The sequence below is a fragment of the Mollisia scopiformis genome (genome assembly GCF_001500285.1).
Source record: "Mollisia scopiformis unplaced genomic scaffold LY89scaffold_4, whole genome shotgun sequence".
Lineage (NCBI taxonomy): Eukaryota > Fungi > Ascomycota > Leotiomycetes > Helotiales > Mollisiaceae > Mollisia > Mollisia scopiformis.
In genome coordinates, this window is record NW_017263584.1 from 782483 (window position 1) to 803884 (window position 21402).

The 21402-nt window shown below is 49.5% G+C and overlaps 7 protein-coding genes across 7 annotated transcripts; 3 read left to right on the forward strand and 4 right to left on the reverse strand.

The window, feature by feature from the left end:
- Positions 1-14: 14 nt before the first annotated feature.
- LY89DRAFT_384646 (uncharacterized protein) lies at positions 15-4041 on the reverse strand. Its single transcript, XM_018207146.1, has 3 exons — positions 3664-4041; positions 3509-3571; positions 15-3458 (listed from the first exon to the last, which is right to left on the reverse strand). The coding sequence occupies exons 1-3, from the start codon at positions 3926-3928 to the stop codon at positions 31-33; spliced, it is 3756 nt and encodes a 1251-aa protein (XP_018076156.1). The 5' UTR covers positions 3929-4041; the 3' UTR covers positions 15-30.
- Positions 4042-5569: 1528 nt separating this feature from the next.
- Positions 5570-5911, reverse strand: LY89DRAFT_729301 (uncharacterized protein; the record flags this gene model as incomplete). The annotated part of the gene is made up of 1 exon (XM_018219367.1): positions 5570-5911. The coding sequence occupies one exon, from the start codon at positions 5909-5911 to the stop codon at positions 5570-5572; it is 342 nt and encodes a 113-aa protein (XP_018076157.1).
- A 239-nt stretch (positions 5912-6150) lies between these two features.
- On the forward strand, positions 6151-7041 carry LY89DRAFT_575996 (uncharacterized protein; the record flags this gene model as incomplete). Its single annotated transcript, XM_018208819.1, has 1 exon — positions 6151-7041. One exon carries the CDS (start codon positions 6151-6153, stop codon positions 7039-7041), a length of 891 nt encoding a protein of 296 aa, XP_018076158.1.
- Positions 7042-7464: 423 nt separating this feature from the next.
- Positions 7465-9991, forward strand: LY89DRAFT_384723 (ENTH-domain-containing protein). Its single transcript, XM_018207147.1, has 4 exons — positions 7465-7958; positions 8007-8076; positions 8128-8348; positions 8398-9991. The coding sequence occupies exons 1-4, from the start codon at positions 7886-7888 to the stop codon at positions 9729-9731; spliced, it is 1698 nt and encodes a 565-aa protein (XP_018076159.1). The 5' UTR covers positions 7465-7885; the 3' UTR covers positions 9732-9991.
- On the reverse strand, positions 9944-11222 carry LY89DRAFT_384833 (EF-hand). Its single transcript, XM_018207148.1, has 3 exons — positions 10802-11222; positions 10267-10745; positions 9944-10150 (listed from the first exon to the last, which is right to left on the reverse strand). The coding sequence occupies exons 1-2, from the start codon at positions 11048-11050 to the stop codon at positions 10272-10274; spliced, it is 723 nt and encodes a 240-aa protein (XP_018076160.1). The 5' UTR covers positions 11051-11222; the 3' UTR covers positions 9944-10150; positions 10267-10271.
- Positions 11223-12676: 1454 nt separating this feature from the next.
- Positions 12677-19674, forward strand: LY89DRAFT_681200 (uncharacterized protein). The gene is made up of 6 exons (XM_018214229.1): positions 12677-13034; positions 13148-13246; positions 13491-17167; positions 17292-17546; positions 17595-19208; positions 19261-19674. Exons 1-6 carry the CDS (start codon positions 12929-12931, stop codon positions 19372-19374), a joined length of 5865 nt encoding a protein of 1954 aa, XP_018076161.1. The 5' UTR covers positions 12677-12928; the 3' UTR covers positions 19375-19674.
- A 130-nt stretch (positions 19675-19804) lies between these two features.
- Positions 19805-20359, reverse strand: LY89DRAFT_778181 (uncharacterized protein; the record flags this gene model as incomplete). Its single annotated transcript, XM_018222190.1, has 2 exons — positions 19805-20251; positions 20312-20359. The coding sequence occupies 2 exons, from the start codon at positions 20357-20359 to the stop codon at positions 19847-19849; spliced, it is 453 nt and encodes a 150-aa protein (XP_018076162.1). The 3' UTR covers positions 19805-19846.
- Between the last annotated feature and the right edge of the window lie 1043 nt (positions 20360-21402).

The following is a 21402-nucleotide window of genomic DNA, read 5'->3' on the forward strand; positions in this document are numbered from 1 at the left end:
TGGTTGACCAAGAACACCACCAGCTCAAGCTCAAGACTGATCATCATCCCACCCCCCACACTCCTTCAAAAACCCCTCCACCATCCCCTTACAACCCCCCAACTCCCGCCCCAACGCACTCCCCCACAACTCCTCCACAACCCGAACCTTCTCCTTCAGATCATCCGTAAGCCGCACCTCCTCATCCGTTTCCACCTCCCCCAGTTCCCTCTCGACGTCTTCCTCTTTCTCACCCTGCTGCACGCGCTGCGCTCGCATCAACCTACAATTCGCAGCCGTCACTCCACTCTTCACCTCGTGCAAAAGACACAGTAGGTTAATCTGGCTCTCGATGAACTGATACGTGCTCTTCTCGCAATGCCCTAATAATGAATAGAGATACTGCATCGGGAAATCCACATAACTCTCATTCTCCTCGTACTCTGCGGCCGGAATCTGGATTCTAAATCCGTCTAGATTGCCCCTTGGAATCTTCTCGATAATACGCGAGAGAGAGGGAGCGATGTCCCAGAATGCGGAAAGTTGGACTTCGACGCCACGGACGACGTTTTCTTCGATGACATCTAGGAATTCCTCTGTGCGTTTTAGGACCTCTTGCTCGAACGCCAGTTTCCGCTTCGTGGCGTCGTCGGCGAAGAATGATTCTGCGTTCGCTACTTTGTCGTTGTTGTTGGCCAGGCGATAGGGCGTGATGACCATGTCTTTGTAGCGGTCGTTGCGGTCTGAGAGGAGGTCGAATAGTTCTCTGTGTAGCTGTTCTCTAGCTTCGAAGATCCATTTCAGGAGGGTCAGTTTCTCGAGGAGTTCGGGCTGCTCGTCGCCTTCTTCCTGGGTTGTTGTTGGATTTTGTTCTTGGGCGTCGACGAAGAGTTTGCTTTTGAGTTGGTCGAAGAGTTCGGTGGCTCGTGCTACGCGATCCATGAGGAGGTCATTGAGGGGTATGACGACTTGGGACTGAAAGAGTTCGAAATCGACTTTCGAAGCTTTTTTGGTCTTTTCTGCTTCTGAAGCAGCAGCAGAGGCTTCCATAGCGGCAGCATCAGCGTAGGTCATTGTCCCTGCCTCAATCTCACGAGAAATTGTCTGTCTAAGAGAATTCCGTCGTTTCGTGGCAGCGACCTTTTGCTCTTCAGCCATCTGAGCGCTGGTATGTGTGAAACGTTCTTTGGTTGCTTCTACCTCGGTGTAGTCACTGAGTTGTCGGACAGTGGTTCGAATGGCAGTCAAGTCAGGATGATTGTTGTTAACAGCAGGATGATGCCGTGGATAAGGTGGTGGGAGCGTTACCAGACGTGATACGTCAAGATCATGAGGATTTGGTGTCATGAGGGCGGGCGAGAACATAGCAGGAGATTTGGAAGGGGTTTTCTGTAGTGACAAGTCCTGGTCGTGCCAACCCACTTTCTCTTGTGGATATTCATCTGGTCCATAGTCGCTCCTCTGTTGACTAGGTCCAGACATGTCTATGCCTTTGCCATTCGGCGTGTCTAGAGTCTCGAACTGCATTGCTTCACGGAGCTCCTTTGGCATACCCATGTACTTGGATTCACGTTTGGATCGCTCTAGTCTTGTAGAAGGAGCACCGGTAGAGCCTTCCTGACTGACCTCCCACCATCTGCTCGATGGCCTGCCTCTCGAATCTGATCCATCAGGAGCCTCACTAACACTCATGCTGGGAATTGGTGAAAGAGAAGGCATATAGCCTGTCCACCAAGTCGACTCAGGTCGATTGCCATTGCCATCGGCTGATCCGGGTCGAGAGCCAGATCCAGGCATGGATCCTGACAAAGGCTCGATGTTGGTGTTCAGCTTGGGAGTGTCGTGGAGAGCCGCCGTTAAGGAGCCTCTATGAGACCGACTCGTTGGAATCGGTGACCTTGGACCAGCTGAAGATTCTGGTGTCCAATTGCTTGACCTTGAGGTGTTAGATTCTCTCCGAGAATTTGCATATGGTCGGAACAGATCACGGGTCAGTTCCAATATTTCGGAACCCATGGCGTCAATCGCTGTGGCATATCTTTCTCGACGGAGACGAGACTCGGCTACAATGAAATCCGCAAATATCCGGACTCGCTCACTGTCAGTGGCTGCTGCAGCCTCTTTTTGAGCAAAAGCTTGATGTCTCTCGATTGCTGCACGGGAAAATTGTTCAGCTGGTGATATTTGAGAGACTTGACTTGCACTTGACTGTCGCGAATCAGGCCGTGACGGAACCAGTGGGGCCATGACTGCTGAATCATTGTTGGCTGTATGTAAAATATGGGATACTGGTCGATTGCTGGGCGATCCTACTGAGAGCCGGGACTGAGACTGAGGCTGAGACTGAAGCGGTGGAGTTGGTAATGCTTTCGGCGGTATGGCGGGCGAGTCTTCAGCAAAATCATCGTTGAATTGGTTAGGGGAAAAAGGGGGCGTCGGTGCTTCGAGTCGATTTGACGATACTTGGGGACGTGGAGTAGATCCTCTTGAAGCAGTACTACTTGGGCCCAATTGTACAGGCGTATTGTGCTGGGATACCGACAACGATTCGCCCGTTCTGGGAGTTTCTTCCTGGTGAGACCTAGCACTTCTTGGAGTTGACCTGGTGATAGTTGGTCTACGAGCCAAGCCTACTGTTGGCACGACTATGTCAGATGGTACGATGGCCTCTGCCCAAGGATTATTTGACGCTTCTTCGGTTGCTGCAGCAGTTCTTCTGGTCTTACTTTCATTTCTCCTTTGGCGAATGGTCCGTGGATCACCTTTCATCGCATGTGCTCTTGCCAGACCTGAAGAGCTGGATCCAGAATTGGATTCAGGAGCATTACTCGAGCTGACACTTGATGTATCAATAGTAAGTCCTCGATTTGGTGATCTCCCTCGTCCTGATACGTCTTCGTCAACCCATCCCGCAGGAGTTGGTGGAACTGGTCCTAATGTTGACATTGGCGGGGGCCGCCGTGTAGGCGGAGAGACCACTCGATCAGTCGACCGAGTCATGCTTTGTGATCTCGATTGAGGAGGAGGGGGTCCTGGTGGAGGTGGTGGTAATGGCATTCCAGGTTCCCATCTGTTCGTAGACGAGCCACATGAGCGTGACGATGATGGCGTACTGATAGCACCAGTAGATGCAGCTCTACGAGACGCTGGGGGCCTCGTTTCTGCATGCTGTGATCCTTCTGACTCGGAAGAAGGAGCCTCAATCGAGATGGGCATTGGTCGACGTGGGCCATTATCTCTGCTGATTTCAGGAGATACTCGTGGAGGTTCGCGTGGAGGTTCAGCTGTTGTTCTTCTAGCAAAGGAGGAAATATTATGGAACAAAGATGGCGGTCTATCGGATGAACCTGCTCTCGCCCTAGAACTCGATGGAGGTGGAGGAGGAAAGACAGGGTTCGAAGTTGGCTCGGGAGAAGATCGATATTGATTTGCTGGGGAGATTCGACTTGCAGGAGATACGCCAGAAAGAGGTTCCTCATCTGCTTGCCATAAGTCAAAGCAAATTGGCTAGTTGGATGTGGATACTTACTCATCGAAGTTCGATTACTGCGTGGTGGGGAATATGGAGGGGGAGGTGGAGCAGTCGCGAACGCTAGTGAAGAATTAGTTTCTGGACACAACGACGGTATAAGTAGAACGCAATGCAACCCAAAACAGAAATTGACAAAAGCAAATCTACTCTACCTTCTGGATCTTGTGGCCTGAAATGGCTGCCACTCTCTGGCGTCACATTGGGTGAAGCAGTCCATGCTTGCGGGTTGTACTGCTGCCTCACAGCACTGATGGGAGTATAGCTGGGATTGTACGCAAAAGGAGCGCTGAGAGAACTCGAGGACAAGGCAGAGAGAGGCGTCTGGAGATGGGACTGGTGCTGGGCGACATTGAGAGACGTCGTGATCGGATTCAACTGCATTCGACGTCGAGCTGCAGCATCGCGAAGACTGGTCATTTTCGCGTTGAGGTTATCGGGAATCCGACAATAGAACAAGCAAGCCTATCGTCGTCCAGAGTGAGACTTCCGACTTGCCATGCAGACCGGCTCAGGGCTTCGTCTCGCGGCGACGAATTCGCCCCGAGCTCATCTGGCGAGAGAGAACTTGGGGGGGGGAGAGAAGAACGAGATAATGTTCTCTTGAGGCTCCTGTCGTTTCCAAAACGAGGGGGTCTCGGCCTCCCTTATGGTCTCCCACAGATCCATGTTTGATCCCGTTGCATTCGGTGTGCTTGAGAGACTAGGGGCCGGGACGAGTGAGTGGTCCACTTCTCCTGTCGAGTCCTGCAATGGGGGAAGAAGTGCCAGAGAGCCACAGCAGAGCTTGTGCTGCACACTGCACAGGCCAAGGGTCTTTATTTGGCTGCGCGTGGTGATTCGTCGAGGCCCTGTGACGGGATCTCCAGCGCGCCCAATGGTAGGCCCACGACAGCTTCAGGTCCCCACTCTGGCGCCTATTCTTAGGGTTTTTAACGATGTTCATGCACGAAGCTGGTGAAGCACGATATGAGGGGTGGGTTGCTCCAACACCACACGATTTAAGATTCCGCCCTCGCTGTGATAGTGTGATAAGAGAAACATGGCCTGCCCTGCCATGACATGACAGGACCAGAGTCCCAGAGTCTATCTAAATGTAGAGAGCACACTCGGCCCATCACCCGGGGGCGGGCACACATGCAGTCACCTGCAGAAAGCCGTGCCGTTGTGGCATTTACCAGGGAGCTGTATCAAGTTGAGTGAGCGAGAGCTGTGACTTTTGGCATGAAGGTACAAAGTACCGGCAGCAGACCGTCGCTCAATCCTGCACCTAATAGAGCTGATGGGGATGGCACGACCATTTCGTGACGTGACGACCAAAATAGCCGTGGCATCAATCCGTTCCGGCCCTAGAATAGCGAGAAATCCCAACTTGACCATGGCGGTCAAACGTCCTTCACTCTTCTAGAAAGATGCAATACGGCACGGCAACCCCCCAGACCCAAAGTTGGACCTCATCGTAGTCAGCACAGCTTTGCCAACGTGAATCACAAGATGGTGGCTTGAGTTTTGCCTTATGAGATTTCCGACGTGTGCGTTGGTGGAGCACCTGCAGGATGCCATATTTAGACTTCTAAATCGGACAACTGCTTTGGGAACTTGCATTGTCGAAGAAGCTTAATGTTGCCGCATTGAAAATGTTTGGGGAGAATTAGCATATGGAAGATTTTGAAGGCCCTTTCAGAAAGGACAGTATACTTGTAATGAAAAAAAAGTTGGGTCAGAAAAGGCCGACGAAGAAATCTGTGCGCAGAGCGACTTCCGGTATGCATGTCCGTCATTCTATACATTTTGGTAGCTACCGTCCACCTTCCCATGTTCTATGAAAGCTTGGTGATCCTAGCGTTGGATATCGTCCCAGAATTTTGGTACATCGTTTCTCGGGTTGGAGTGCAGTTCGGTGCTCGTACATCGTACAATACATATTGTCCTCGACTCGTAAGTGAGCACAATTTCGTTCTTTCTCACAATAAAGTAGTCAAGCGTGTGTTCGAGATTTCCCGTTGCCCCGATCCTTTTACATCTCCCACGTATGATTCTCAAAGAATAGCATCTCTCTCCTCATTGATTCTTCCCACCGTCGCCAGAAGTTTCTTCTGGGGTCGGAGCAAAGTACTCCTCTGGAAGATCCATTCCAACCCTCCTCGCAGTCAATCGTACCCTTTCTTCTTCATCCATGTTCATGCCTGGGTTGTATCTTTCCAACAGAGTTGCATACATCCTTTGCGCCTTGACATATTGTAGAAATTGCTCTGCTTGTTCGATAGGAGTGCTTGACTCCGAAGCAATTGTATTGCGTATTCGTGCTTGGAGGGGAGATCGCGATTTTTCGGATAGGGGCCGAGAAGGTAGTTCGCGGAGGAATGATCGATAGATAGACCGTAGTTTAGATGGTGTAGCCATATTGATGATTGGACTGAAGATGGAACTTTGGTGAAAATGGAAAGTTGAGACGAGAACGCGCTTCTAGCTCGGCGGGCTATGCAGCCGACGTCAGCCTCGTCCTCATCCAGAAAAAAAGTTCCCTTCACGCTCCAAGATTTTCAACTCTATGCATCGAGCACTAACATCAAATGTCAGCATCTGCGAAGCTGCAGAGATGCGTTCATGTACGGAATTTCCATTCTGGAGCAGCCGAAGTTATGCAAAGACGCCCTCTCAATGGCAGTCGCGGGCCTCCCAGTCGTCCTGCAGCCCCTAAATTTCGACATGAATCTCTATCCTACTACTGGGACACGATCCCACCAACCCAGGACCAATTGATACACGCATCAAAGTTCTTCAATAAACAGGTTCCCAAGTTTCTATGGTCAGCCGAAAAATTTAAGGAGATGGATTATGGGAACAGCCCGGAAGTCTGCTTTCTAGGACGATCGAACGTGGGAAAATCGTCTCTTCTGAACGCATTACTGCTCAGAAGGTTAGCACATACGAGCTCGAAACCAGGAAGGACAAGATTGATGAATGCATTTGCTGTTGGAGCTGAGGACGACCTCCTGAAGAGGTTGGTCGTTATGGATATGCCAGGCTATGGCAAAGGGGGTAGGGCAGAATGGGGAGTCCAAATTATGAAATATTTGGAAAAGAGGAAAGAGTTGAAAAGGGCTTTCCTGCTCATAGATGCTGAGCATAGCGTCAAACCTGCAGACCGACAAATTATCGAGCTCCTCAAGCAGAAAAACGTTCCATTTCAGATTGTGTTGGCGAAGGCGGACAAAATTGTCTTTCCTGGAAGCAGGACACCAAGCCCTGGCGCCCTCGAAGCTAGATTGACGGAACTGAGGGAGACAATGAATGCGGTGAAGGACATAGTCCAACCAGATACAGAAGATGATGGTGGAGCTGTTGGAGAAATCATTGCCTGCAGTTCTGAGAAATGGATTGATGGTAAACGGATGGGAATTGACGCTGTCAGATTTGCCATGCTCAGAGCAGCTGGGTTGGAATTCAGGCCGAGGATTACGACTTCGAAGCCTGTAGAGATAATCTCTCATGACGAAATATCTGTGATGAAAAACCGCAGTCGAGGCTGACCAGCCTCTTTCCGAGGGCCTCTGTGTGACCCGGAGTACCCGCGAGAATCGAGGTTTGGGTACGCATTTGAACGGAACAACGGTCAGGCCAGTTAAGGTTGATAGGTCAGCATGGAGCCCATCAAAAGCTTCCCAAGATATGCAGCGCGAAAGATCTGCACAGGCACGAGTCCACACCTTGGTTTGCCACAAGAACCATTGTTCAGACCTGGGAAGTCCTTGGAAGTACGAGGTATATTCGCGAATGACTTGGTGTAGAATTGTAAAGAATACAGCATCTCCTCTCGCAGAAGGACTGGAAGACTTCTTCGCATATCTTAGAATGTTCAATTCATAAACCATAAGATAGAAAGAAAAGCTGATTCCAGCGAGATGTGGCTCCAACGGTAAGGTATATCAAATAGTGAATTCCACGTGATTATAAATAGATTTCCCTCGTGGCGGTTGTCGTTAGCGCGCAATCGTCATCACAGACCTGTGCCCTCTCCAGATGTTTAATGCGTCGGCCTGGTCGCATAAATTCATATTATGGATGAGTATTATGCCTATTCTAACAACAATTGAAACACTCTTTCCACTGACTCGAAACCCACTCTAATACTCAAACCACATTTGAGATTCACTTAGTGCGGGGCCAGCTATCACATCTCCAGGCAATCTCAACTTAGCGACGACGACGACCGGCCACCACATTTCCATCAACTCGACAGTGACACGGATTCTGGACCATACCTCCGGTGCGGTCTGAATCGCACAGGCTCACGGTTATCTCCCGAGCCATCCGTACGCCATCTCTGTCCTCTGCGTTCTCTAGCATCGTCTGGCAGAGAGCCTCGTCGCAAACATGTCGAAAGTCATCAGAAGCGTTAAGAATGTTACGAAGGGATACTCCAGTGTGCAGGTCAAGGTTCGGAATGGTAAATAGCATCGTGATAGAATAACGGGCATAGTTAACGCTGAAATAGCGACCAGCAACGATCCATGGGGACCAACGGGCACAGAGATGAGCGAAATTGCTCAGATGACCTTCAACTCGTGCGTTTCATCGTCCGTATCAAAGATTTGGTTCTAAATGTTTGCAAATAGGTCGAACGAGTTCTACGAGATAATGGACATGCTGGACAAGCGATTGAACGACAAGGGCAAGAACTGGAGGCATGTTCTGAAAGCACTCAAAGTTCTGGACTATTGTCTACACGAAGGCTCAGAACTCGTCGTCACATGGGCACACAAGAACATCTACATTATCAAAACGCTGCGAGAATTTCAGTACATCGACGAAGACGGCCGGGACGTAGGAAACAATGGTAAGAAATACCCTCACTTATTTGTGGCCATACTCTGACCAAGACCCAGTTCGAGTTTCTGCAAAGGAGTTGACTTCTTTAATTCTCGATGAGGAGCGATTACGGAGTGAGCGCAGTGATCGGAAGACCTGGAAATCTAGAGTTACTGGTATCGAGGAATTCGGCGGCAATGGACCTCACGAACGCCCTCAACGCCGAGAACGACCCCAGCGTGCGCAGCGTGCTGACGAGGAAGATGCTGAATACAGATTGGCGATCGAGGCTAGCAAGTATCAGGAAGAAGAGGACCGCAAGAAGAGACAAAGCCGAAACGGCGAGCCAGATGACGATGACCTTGCCAAGGCAATCAAGTTAAGCAAGGAAGAAGAGGAGCTTCGAAGACGGGAATTGGAAGACCAGAATGCTGCTTCTCTATTCGATGACGATCCAATTCAAATCGCACAGCCTACTGGTAATCAAGGATACCAGCAGCAAACCCAAGTTGACTGGGCAGGCAACCCAATTGATCAGAGCATGCAACAACAACCTACCGGCTACATGAATAACATGTACACGGGTTATCAAAATCAGCAACCGACTGGTTATCAGAATGGATTCTCCAACGGATTTGGCGCACAGCCTACTGGTTTTGACCCTTACGGCCAACAACAACAACAAATGCAGCCACAGCAAACAGGATACAATCCTTATGGCCAGCAACCTGCGAGTTCGTTCCAGCCACAGCAACCTGAGCCACTTGTTCCCGCCAGCACTAACAACCCATGGGCGAACAACAACCAGGCCCAGACTTTGAAGCCAACACCCACCGGCTCAAATAATCCTTTTGCCTCTGGTTTTGGACGTCCTCAAACAAGCCATACTCCAGCCAAGCCCACACTTGCAACACTTTCAGAGCAGAAAACCGCTACATTCAATAACACTCCTTCATACAACCCTATCACTTCATTTACACCACCCGCAAAAACCTCATTCACTCCACCACCCGCAAAGGAAGAAAACCCTCATCATGCTAGGTTGAATGCCTTACTGTCCACCGGAGAAGGCTTGGACACCTTTGGTAATACAGGTGACCTTCGTATCCCTGCACAGCACACTGCTCCCGGCACTTTCGTCAACAGTGCTGGAGCAGGATTGAATAGACTCAACGCACAGCAGACTGGTACCAACCCTTTCATACACAACCAGTACACCGGAATGCCCCAAACTTCGTACGGCAACAACTCGGCCGGAGGTTTTGCCTCGCACCAAATGCCAGCTGCAACGGGCCCGGCGGGTATGTCCAATGGCTTTGGTAGTGGCTTTGGTGCACAGCAAGCCAGCAATCCTTTTGGGACCAGAGCGCAGCAAGGCTCTAGTGGTCAAGGCGATTTGATACAATTCTAGGAAACTGGAGCTGTCAGAGGGTGAATTCTTGCTTTTACACTCTCGTTAAGAGTGCGACTTAGACACATGCCTCCTATTCTTCAAGCATGCGTGCGAATGATACACTTCGTTGGCGGAAATGGATTGATGGGCATGACAAGTTATCGCTAGGATTGAGGCTTGGGGATTTTCTATGTTATCTGTTAGATTGAGAGACGTGATCAATTCACGCACGCATGGCTTACCTCATGAACATATTGTTGCCTGTGCCATTTGCCCAATGTTCACGTTCGTTTTGTGATATCACTTTTGACCCAAGCATAGCATGACCGTCGCCCAGAATGGTGTTGTACTCGTGCCCAGTTGGTCAGAATTTGACTGTTCGCTTCTTGATATTCACGTATTCGAGCCCGATGTGCTGCCAGATATTCGAAAGGATTCTGTCATTTGATATCTTGTCAGACTCCAACATGAATAATAGAAGAAATAAAGGGCATTTCCATAACGCCCTAACTCCACGCTTGAACCCATAGACCCAAAAATGATAACGGCTCACCTCCGTCAACCCATACAAATCCCCACGAACTCTTCCCTCCCAACGCCCCCTTTCCCCTCTAGGTCAAATTCATCGATCATCGCCACTAATTCATCCTCCTCCAAACCCTCGCCCAATTCTCTCGACACCCTCCTTAAATCGTCTAAACTTATGATCCCTTTATCGTCCGCGTCAAACAGCGCAAACGCCCTTAGTATCTCTTCTCTTGGATCCCTTTCACTTATTAACTTCGCCGCTATACTGAGGAATGCCTGGACCGTAAGGACTAATCGCCCCGGAGGCACAGGATCTCGATTCGAGCCTCCTCCTCCTCCTATTATCCCACGCGATTTCTTCGTCGCCGGATCGGGCGGTATACCGTGTGCGACGAGGAGGGCGAGGATCTCGGATTTGGGGAGCTCGAAGCCCAATGCCTTGAGCGCGACTTTGAACTCGTGGTAGTCTATCCTACCATCTTTATCCACGTCAAAGAGCCCGTACTATCCGTCTAATCAGTCTGGGTCGCGGCACGAAATGGAGAGGAAAGGCTTGTTACCGCTTCTGTGATCTCGTCTCGTTGCTCGTCTGTTATGTTGTAGGGGTTTGGCGCCGGAGCGCCAGCTGCTTCTCGTTGCGCGCGCTCGCGCTCCTGTCTTTCGCGCTCGATGCGGGCGGTGTCGCGCGATGCGGTGTGTGATGAGGCTCCGAATGCTGGGCCGTTGCGTTCGGGGGCTTTGGGTGGAAAGGTGCTGGAGTAGGGTCTTGATGGGAAGTTTGGGTGTGTCGGCGCGCCGCTTGAGGCCATTACTGTTATTCCTCCTTTTGAAATTCGCCTCGAGGCTACTGATGGTGATGGATTGTGATTGTAACCGAAGCTGTGTCTAAATCGTGCTGCCGTGATGTATGCATTAGAGAGAGGCTTGTGGATTGTTGGTGGTAGCAATGCGGCTTAGGAGGAGAGGACGCGATGGCTGGACGCGTGGGGTTCGTGATATTTTTCGAGGTCGCTAGTCGGTTTTCGAGCTCTGCAATGTTTTCACCACTTAGACACGGATCAAGTGGTCTATCAGACATCACTTTGGTACTCTGAACTCGAAAGTACAATTGCTCTGAAGGATTTTCTTCTTTAGGTATTTCAATTAGGTTCTCGCCAAGTTTGCTGTCGAGTGACCAGAGATATTGGATGCACATAAGCCAGGAATGTCCGGGAGACTGTCAAAGATTGGATCTTCACTTCATCTTTGCTCAATTGGCTTTAGACTTCTGGGCTGCTGCTTTGGAAGGCGATGCGATTACGGCAGGCTCTCTGCAGATTTTGGAGGAATCTTGTTCTTGCTTGGCAGGAATAGTGATGCCCGAGTGGAGTAGGGCTGGGTCGTACACATGGACTGGGAATAGTGAGATCACTATTACGATTAGGTCTTTGCTTGATTGTGTTGTTCTTCAATCCATTTTTCAGACAATGCAGTAACTGCTTGTGGATCAGAAGCTTAAGTCGGTACATGATGGCTCACACGTCCGTACACACAGAACCAAAACACATTGGCACTTGCAAACTTCGACATCGATTTTTCCTTGATCAAGCTATTAGCCTAGCAGAATTCGGTATACGTCGTGGCAGAAGTCTCTTACATGGAGATCTTTGGTCATCAGTTCCAATGTTCGGACTCGCTAATCCTATGTTGTTGTTGCTCGAATTCTCAAAATCAGGTCGGACATCATACTGCTGACGCTTCTGTTGATGTGCTAGCCGTCTTGCAGAGCAGTGCAATTTGGATAAGGAGGATTGTCTCATTCAATATACTCCAGACTACCCTCTCCTTCTAGAAATTCGGCACGAAATAGGATACGAATTGATGCCGGAATAGGTAGGTATACAACAGCTGTGGCCGATGAGACCGAACGGTGTTTATAAGAGAGGGACTAAAAGGAACCTTTCTGTTCTTTCCAACTCAATACATTGCGTGTGATAGAGGAAATCTAAATTATATTACCCTCGACCCCGTACACCTACAATATTTCAAAGTAATTCGTGATAAGATGGCAACGCTGGTACCCCGCCATGACTGCCCCAGTCGCTTCATCTACTCGTCAGAAGTTGCTTTGTAATCCAACCAACAATACGAGTATCAGAGAACTCGGGCCAGGAGTCATACATTGAGAACCTAACAATGTGGTGAAACAATCAAGAGCGTAGACACTTCTGACCCAACCAACTTCGTCAGGCAGCAACTTTTCTCCAGCGCATAGCCTAGAATCTGCAACCTGTGAGTCGCACTGAAAGCATTGCACCAATCAGAAGTGCGGAAACTTTCTTAGTGCTGTAAAATACTGCTGCCTGGCGCGGTTTTCTTCCTTCCAGCTGTTAGCGTGGGCTAACCCGTCGAAATTCGCCGCAGCGCTACCTCAATTGGACCTTGCTCCTTTTGCACCTTGGGCGCGTTGCTTTACCATAAATTCTCACGACCGACGACGACCTTCCCTCCTTCAGCCATTCTCTCCTGCAAACATTCCGCTGATGATTCTCGTCACTCTTTAATCAATTTTAATGCTTGCGCGAGATCGACGTCATTGAGCGCGATCGTCTTTCAACTTCAACCGCGTTTCCCGCGTCTTCTGCGATCGGTTTCACACAACCTGCTCTTCAAACAACAAATTCGTACGGGCAGAGCTGCCATCGAAGATGTCAGGCTTTGGGGGATTTGGCTTCGGCGCCAATAACAACAACCAGCAGCCGCAGAATACTGGTTTTGGGGGGTTTGGAGCTGCCAATAATACCACCAACACAGGTACGTAAATATCCTTTGCGATTTCCATCAAACCTGGCATCTGCCCAGGACTAGGGAACTTTGGAGCTCAGCGCGGACTCATCACTTACTCGAACCTTCTCGTCGCGATACAGGCTTCGGCACAGGCAACACCGGTTTCGGAAGCACGAATAACAATACAACTGGTGGACTGTTCGGTGGAGGATCTACTGGTGGTTTCGGAAGCTCTGGAGGTACGTCGACTGCGATTCTCTGTTCTGGGTCGTTCAGCTGGGCTCGATCTACTCGTCTGGCATATTTCCATACCTTTCACGTCAAAGCACTGTGTTGCTCTAAAGTCTCCCCACTCTCCCCGCCTTGTCACTGCTCTTCAGATTTCTGTTGTGACAATCATGGACTCTTCGTTCACCTTCAAAGGATCCTCATCTCAGAAATTAACGAAGAATAATGAACAGCCGCTAACATCAAGTGCTACAGGTGCCTTTGGCAGTACGAGCAATAATGCTTTTGGAGCAAAGCCGTCTGGCTTTGGCGGAACTACTACAAGTGCTGGAACAAGCTTATTTGGAGGTACAACAGCTACTGCTGGCTCAGGCGGATTTGGTGGCTTTGGCGGAACACCAGCATCGGGTTCCTCTCCGTTCGGCGGCAACAACAACACAGGAGGATCGTTGTTTGGAGCGAACAAGCCAGCATTTGGGAATGCAGCATCTACTTCCGGCCCTTTTGGTGGTGGGGCCAGCTCTGGCTTCGGAGGCAATACAGGCGCCTTTGGCTCTCCTGCGTCAACTGCTCTAGGAGCAACAACTGGTGAATGCCAAGGCACCGGAAGCGTCCCATTCCAAGCCTTCGTCGAGAAGGAACCTAACAGCAGCACAAACCAACAGAATGCTTTCCAAAGTATCTGCTTCCAACAACCATACCAGAAATTCTCACCTGAAGAATTGAGATTGGCGGATTACAACCAAGGCAGAAAGTTTGGCAATGCTAGCAACCAAGCTGGAGCTTTTGGCACAACAAATTTCGGTGGATTTGGCACAAACAACACGGCCAACACTGGGTTTGGTGCTGCGAATACGAACACAGGATCGAATCTGTTCGGTGGAGGAGCAAGCAACACATCTTTTGGCGCGAGCCAACCTGCCTCGACTGGATTTGGTGCGGCCAACAATACAGCCTCTACTGGTCTTTTCGGTGCAAAGCCAGCAGGTGGTCTCTTTGGAGCACAACCTGCTGCACAACCGTCTGGTGGTCTGTTTGGGAATTCAAACAATACGGGATTTGGCGCAAACACTGGTGGTTTTGGTTCAACCAATACCACTACCACCAACTCACTCTTTGGCAATTCCAACACAGCCAATAAGCCTGCTTTCAGCTTCGGCGGTGCAGCATCCACACCAGCTTCGACTGGCACAGGATTTGGCGCTTCTACCACCCCAAGTGCTTTTGGTGGTGGAGGTTCATTGTTTGGCGGCAATAATGCACAGCAAACTGCTACGACCAGCTTTGGTACTCAACAACCAGCCGCCACTACCGGCTTTGGCTTTGGAGGTTCTACCACCCAAAACACTGGCAACACATCCCTCTTCGGTGGTAACCAGCAAAAGCCAACTGCTGGACTCTTCGGTGCACCTGCTTCGAACACGGGTCTTTTCGGTAATACTCAACCTGCGGCAAATACCAATGCTTTCGGAGGCTCCACCAACACTTCCACATCAACTGGTTTGTTCGGTAACAAGCCAGCTGGTACTAACTTGTTCGGCAATTCTACCCCACAGAATAATAACTCCGGCAGTAACCTGTTTGGCGGCGGCTTCGGAGCACAGAATCAGAATCAGACCCAAAATCAACCTGCTACTGGTGGATCGACTTTATTTGGTCTCAGCAACAATAACCAACAGAAGCCATCCCTGTTCGGTAACACGAACTCCCAGCAACAGGGCGGTCTAAACCTGTTCGGTACTACTGGAAACCAACAGCAGGGCAACAATCTTTTTGGAAGTTTGAACAACAACCAGCAGCAACAGCCATCGCAACCGTCCAACTCTCTCTTTAGCAATTCGATGTTCAATACCTCCCAGCAAGGTCAACAGAACCAACAAGCCTTGACAGCCAGCATAGGCGATAATGGTGCTTTTGGTTCGTCTTCCTTGTTTGCCAACCTTGCCTCTACCCAGGTCAACAATCCTGGTCCAATTGCTACTCCTCTCTCCAGTTCTGTTAAGCAAAAGAGGGCTCCCGCTGCGCTCCCGATGTACAAGCTGAGTACTCCATCCGCTTCCCGCTTCTCGACCCCAACAAAGCGCGGCTTCGGATTTTCCTACAGCACTTACGGCACTCCTGGAAGCGCCTCGAGCACTGCTAGTACTCCGGGGACTTTCAGCAGCAGCTTGCTTAGCGGAGGCACTTTCAACCGCACTCTCAGTAAGAGTGTCTCGACGAGCAGCCTTCGCCGAAGCCTTAGTACGGAAGATAACATTCTCGCACCTGGAGCTTTCTCTTCCAGCTCTAGCGTCCAACGCTTTGGCAGCACGGGCAGCGTTAAGAAGTTGAATATCAATAGGAGCCTTCGCCAGGACTTATTCTCTCCGCCAAATGCTCCACCCCAACAAAACCCTTCCACTCCTCTTCCAGGTATTCTAAAGAAGCGGGTCTCGTTCGGCGGTAATGGCAATGGATCCGAAAGTCCGCTAAAGCAGGTGGACAATGTAGCTAGTCCAAGCTCAGAAAATATGGGCTACCTTCGACCACCGCCTGGCACGAACGGTACTAAATTGAATGGAACCCATTCTCAACAAGAGATGGAGCAAGTTACCAATGAGCGTAATCAGCTCACCATCGTTAGAGAGGAAGAACCTGCTCCACCCGTTCAACCTCCTACTAGATCTGTCAGTCAAGAGGACCAGGAGCCTGGCGAATACTGGATGAAGCCCACTAAGGCGGAGATCGAAGGCATGAGCCGCGTGCAACGATCTAAAGTCGAAGGCTTCACTATTGGTCGCAAAGGCATCGGTCATATTCGTTTCAACGTTCCTGTTGATTTGACAAAACTTAATATCGATGATATAATTGGCAACATTGTGACGCTCAATATTCGATCTGCCACCGTTTACTCGAATCCTGCAAAGAAGCCACCTATGGGTCAAGGATTGAACGTTCCAGCCACCATTGCTCTAGAGAATTCTTGGCCGCGCAAGAAGGATCTCAAGACACCGACTGGAGAGAAGTCTGGTACTCGCTTCAAGAAGCATATCGAACGTCTCAAGAAGGTCCCAGATACCAATTTCCTGAGTTACGACAAAGATTCTGGTATTTGGGAGTTCTCAGTCGAGCATTTCACTACCTACGGATTTCCTGAAGATGATGATGAGACGGATCTGGACAGAACTAGCGAATTTGGACAGAGTACCCTGAGTGCTCCCCCTGATACTCCTACGCCAAAGACCCGTACGCCAGGCTCCGCTCGCCACGATCAATCTTTCGCTTCTACATCGCAGCTTACCACCACTGATTCTGATCCAGATGATACCTTCGAATTCAGAACCAAGAGAAAACCCCCTCCTGGTGCATTTGATGAGCAAGTGGAATATGTGGGCGATGAAATGGACGAGGAGTACGATGAGGGTAACCAGGAGTCTTTTTTAGATGAGCGCTCCGTGGGTTCGCCATCCGAGAACGGCGTCGAAGAACCAATGGACCAAGACGACGTTTTTCATGATGGCGAATCTGTCAGCATTGTGGATCAGGATATGGCGGGCTCCTATCCCGAGGCTGACAATACCGCGGAGCTTGGTGAAGACTCGCAAGATGATGAAGACATGGATGTTATGGCGCAAACACCAGGTGTTGTTATGAGAGCAAGACTGAGAGCATCAAAGATCGCAAGCACACCAACGAAGTTCTCGGCTGGAGATGATTGGGCGAACACCTTGAAGAAGACGGTCAGCCCGCAAAAGCAAGATCGCGCATTGCTCAAAAGCTTGATCGACATTCACGGCAACGAACAGGGACCTGAACCTACACCGATGCCAAGAAGACATGTCTCTGATGGCCGTGGCTTTGCTACCAGCATCGATTTGATGAATTCTTTATTCGGCCAGGCCCGAAGTCCAATCAAGACTGCAAAGAATCCCGTGAAGCCCAAAGGTTTTGAGGTTAGTGTTCCTTCCCGTGTTTAATTTTGTGATTTGGGGACGAGATATAGGGGCCGTCTGTTGCGCCCACGCATGTACGTAGCAAATAATAGAACAATTTGCTAAAAAAAATTATGTCTTATAGTGGCCATATCCCAAGAGAACAAAAACTGGAGATCACGACATGTCTCCTATGGATGATACCGAACGCGCCTTCCACGACTCTATGAAGCCATCTTGGGGAGTTGACGGCACCTTGGTTTATGCTGCCCCACCAAATGCCAAGCCGTTTGGCAGATCTTCTCGTCGTATCCGTAATACAGATGGCCTACTAGCAGTCCAGATCGGAGGCGTTGTCTCGGAGAATCGTGATGTCCGGTTTGCCAAGTTTTCAAATGAGGTATGTTTGTTACGTCGTGTATTTTGTTTGGTATTAATGTCATTTCAGGCTTCAGCAGCACACTTGGAAAAACACAAGCAGCTGACGCAGATCAACAACTCTAATCGTGTCCCTTCAGCTGGCCTTGACGCACAATTTACGTTCTCTGAACTCATCAATCTTCACACTTCCAAAGAACCAGCTGCAGTTCACGAGAAGTTGGTATGGCAATTGGCCAGTATTCTCTTCGACGAAATGGTCATTCCTGAGGAGCTGAGAGATGTTCCAAAGGTGAAGGATAGGCTCCGGAAAGACAAGCTATCGATCTTCTGGCAGAGCTTGGTAGACGAGGCATCCTCAAAACATGTTGCTTTGGGCAGAGACGAAGAGGAGAAGGCCATAGCATGTCTTTCTGGACACAAGATTGCCGAGGCTTGCGACCTCCTCGTCAACAGCGGAGACTACCATCTTGCTACTCTCGTTGCGCTCATTGGTAGTCAGGACAGCATCAGACAAGACATGCGCCAGCAACTCAATGACTGGCAAAAGTCAAATGTTCTTTCCGAGTTCAGTCAACCCATCCGAGCTATCTACGAAATCATTTCTGGTAATGTCAGTGTGTGCGATGGCCAGAAAGGTGACATCGAAAACCGAACTGAGTCCTTCATCATTTCCAAACGCTTTGGTCTTGATTGGCGACAAGCGTTTGGTCTTCGACTCTGGTACGGTCTTTCTACAAAGGAGCCAATTGACGCTGCTGTGGAGGCTTTTGCTACGGACCTATCTCAAGACAAGGAGACTGCGAAGCCCGTCCCATGGTATATTGAACAGAAGTTACCAGTCATTTGGGAAGATAGGAGACGCCTACAACGACAAGATCTGCTCTGGGGATTATTGAAGCTCTTCAGCTTTGACAACATTGACCTGGAAGACATTCTTTGTCCAGAGAATTCTCAACTGTCTCCTCTCGATGTTCGTTTGAACTGGCAATTATGTCAAGCTCTGACCACAGCTCGTCATGTTCAGTTCACCGAGACCGATGGAGAGAAGGTTGACCGTCTCACACTTTCGTTTGCTGCTCAATTGAGTAACGAAGGTAGTTGGCTCGATGCTGTTTTTGTGCTGCTTCATCTCTCCCATAGTGATGCTAGAGAGACCGCACTCCAAGATCATCTCGCTCGACACGCTGGTTTGATAGGCGAAGCTGACAGCCAAGCATTCTCCACTCTGATTCAAACCTACAAGATTCCTGCAGATTGGATCTGGGAGGCAAAGGCTTTGTACATGCGTAGTGTGGAGAAGGACCCTCGAGCAGAAGTTGAGTGCTTGATCAATGCAGGTGCATACAACGAGGCCCATCGTACATTCGCCAAAGAGGTTGCCCCCCTTGCCGTCATCGAGCTTGATTATACTACGATCCGAAACCTCATCTTAGGATTTTCTGGCAAGGAGGACACGATTGCAGAATGGCACCTTGGTGGCGAGATTTACACGGATTTCCTTCGACTCCTGGATGCTGAGAAGCATGGTAGTGTTGATGATCTTGTACTGGAAAGATTGTTGGCTGGTCTTCCGGCTGTCCTTGAAGAGGCACGTCACCCTTCTTTTATGGAAACAGTGGCCATCGAGACTATCAGTGGAGTTGTTGCTAAGACCGTTGTGGCTATGGGCAAGAATGGAGAGGTGACTTACTCCGCACATTTCTTAACGCTGAGACTTTACTAACATATTGCAGAAATCTAATCTCCACAAGATACTGCGTCTTCCACTCACAGAGGACAAGTTCTTGAAGCATACCGTGGAACTGAGCCTAGAATACTATCGCGGTTTAATGACCAGTGCCCGTTGATCAACGTTCAGCAAGCATGAAATGAGGATAAGCAGAGAGAGAGCGCGACATCACAAATTTGTTGCAATTCAAAATACCCAGGCAATTTTTCATTCGCGGAGGAGGAGCAGCAAAATGGGAATATGGATGGCGAGCAAGGAAATGTGATGGATGAAGCAGCCTTGAAACGAATATTGTATTGTAGATAGATGATTTTTGCCCTCCCGATTACTGCATTGCATAGCGTGCAGGTGAATGAGGGATAGCTGGCGTACCTACTAGTAGATAGCATCGACGCATGAAATGGCTTAGATGACCCCCTTTACATTTTTATTTCTCCGTTATCGAGAATCGTGATTTGTGACTCGGTGTTCATTCGTATACTTTATATATTAAGAGATCGTGGGTATCATTTCCTTTCTCCTCTTCCTCCTTCCCTAGGTAAGTACCCCATTCCCTCTGCTCTCCTCTCCTCTCTTTTCTAGCAGCCAACTCAATTCCCCCTCCACCTCAAACTCCCAAACCAAGCCCCAACAACAACCCCAGCAACAACCACCCCTCCCACACAGAACCCCATCACAATAAGCGCCGTTCCACTACATCTTCTTTCCCTAGCAGTAGCTATCTTCCCTTCTATCTCATCCAGCGACGAAGAAGAGGAGCTGGAAGAGGCGTTCATAGCGCGGAATTGAGACGTTGGGTAGGTCGGGTAGTAGGGATCTTGGATTGAGGGCGTTGGTGATGGGGGGCTTTTGTAGGTTGGTTCGCGGGGGTAAGAGTTGGGTATTGAGGGTATTGAGGGTACAGGCGGGATTTCGGAGTTTGTTCTGGGTGTGTAGGCTGGTGGGGGGATGGAGGGGACGGGTGACGGGGCGCGGGAGATGCGTGTTAGAGGGGACTATGGGAGGGAGGGAGGTTAGTAAATGGGAAATGAGGGAGGGGGTCATAAGGTGCGTACTAGAAGCTCGTCGTCTAGAGCATGGGAGGAGGGGTGTGGGTGGGACATTTTGGTTATCTGGAGGAGGTTGTATGAAGAAGTGTAATTGATGTGAAACTTGGAGATATCCAGGACGGAGAGGTGGAAGAGGGTAAAGAAAAGTACCATAAAGAGAAAAAAGAAAATTGACAAATTTCAATAAGGTGAGTAGGTGTGAGTGCTGGACATTTGGGTTATATGTATGGATCTCTTGACACTGGCAGGGCTATCTAAAATTCAACGATGGATCATCTACTCCCACCACTCTCCTCGTCGCTGGATAGCCATACAAAAATCATCTGAAACATTGTCGGTCGATATTAAATGATCCGAGAAAATGAGATGGGTTTGAGTGTGGGAATGAGGCTGTTTGGTAGGAGCTCGGGGAAATGTTGGGGGTGTGAAGGATTTTGATGTCCGGACTTGATATTTGATAAGTGAGGCTATGGGATGAAATCAAGAAAATTGTGAACCACTATTTTGAAGGAACGCAATCTTCATCGCGATCGCATAGAATCCAGGGAGGAGCAGATTGTCAGCAAGTGTTGAATAATAAAGGCAGTATGAGGATCGATCTGGGAATGAGGGAAGTAGAAATTTGTCTCGGATGCTGGGACGATGATACGATCTAAATTCTCAAAGGTACTCACTTCTTGCCTTGGGTTTTGGGGTCAATTGACTTTCCATAGATGTCCCTCAAGTGAGGTCCAAACAAAACTAAGGGAATGAGGGTTCGTTCAGGACTAAATTTTCCTGCAATACGCTCTACGAGAGCCATGTCTCTCTTTACTCATTTTGCCTCAGTTCATTCCCAATACCCACTTTTCGTTCATACTGCTTCGAAGATTGCCTCTGGAATCGTTAACTGATTCGGTCAGGTTTCCTCCATTGAATGGAGTGGCTCCTGACTCCTCCCTCTGCTTCTGGCTGCTAGGGCCACGCCGGGTACAATTCCTCTCTCGCTCCTCCCAATGCAGACACTGTTGCCTTGAATATGGGCCATAAATGGTTAAGTGACGCATCGAGAACCCCAAACCTCAAACGTCTAGAAGCAATTGTCTTTGCGGGCTGGT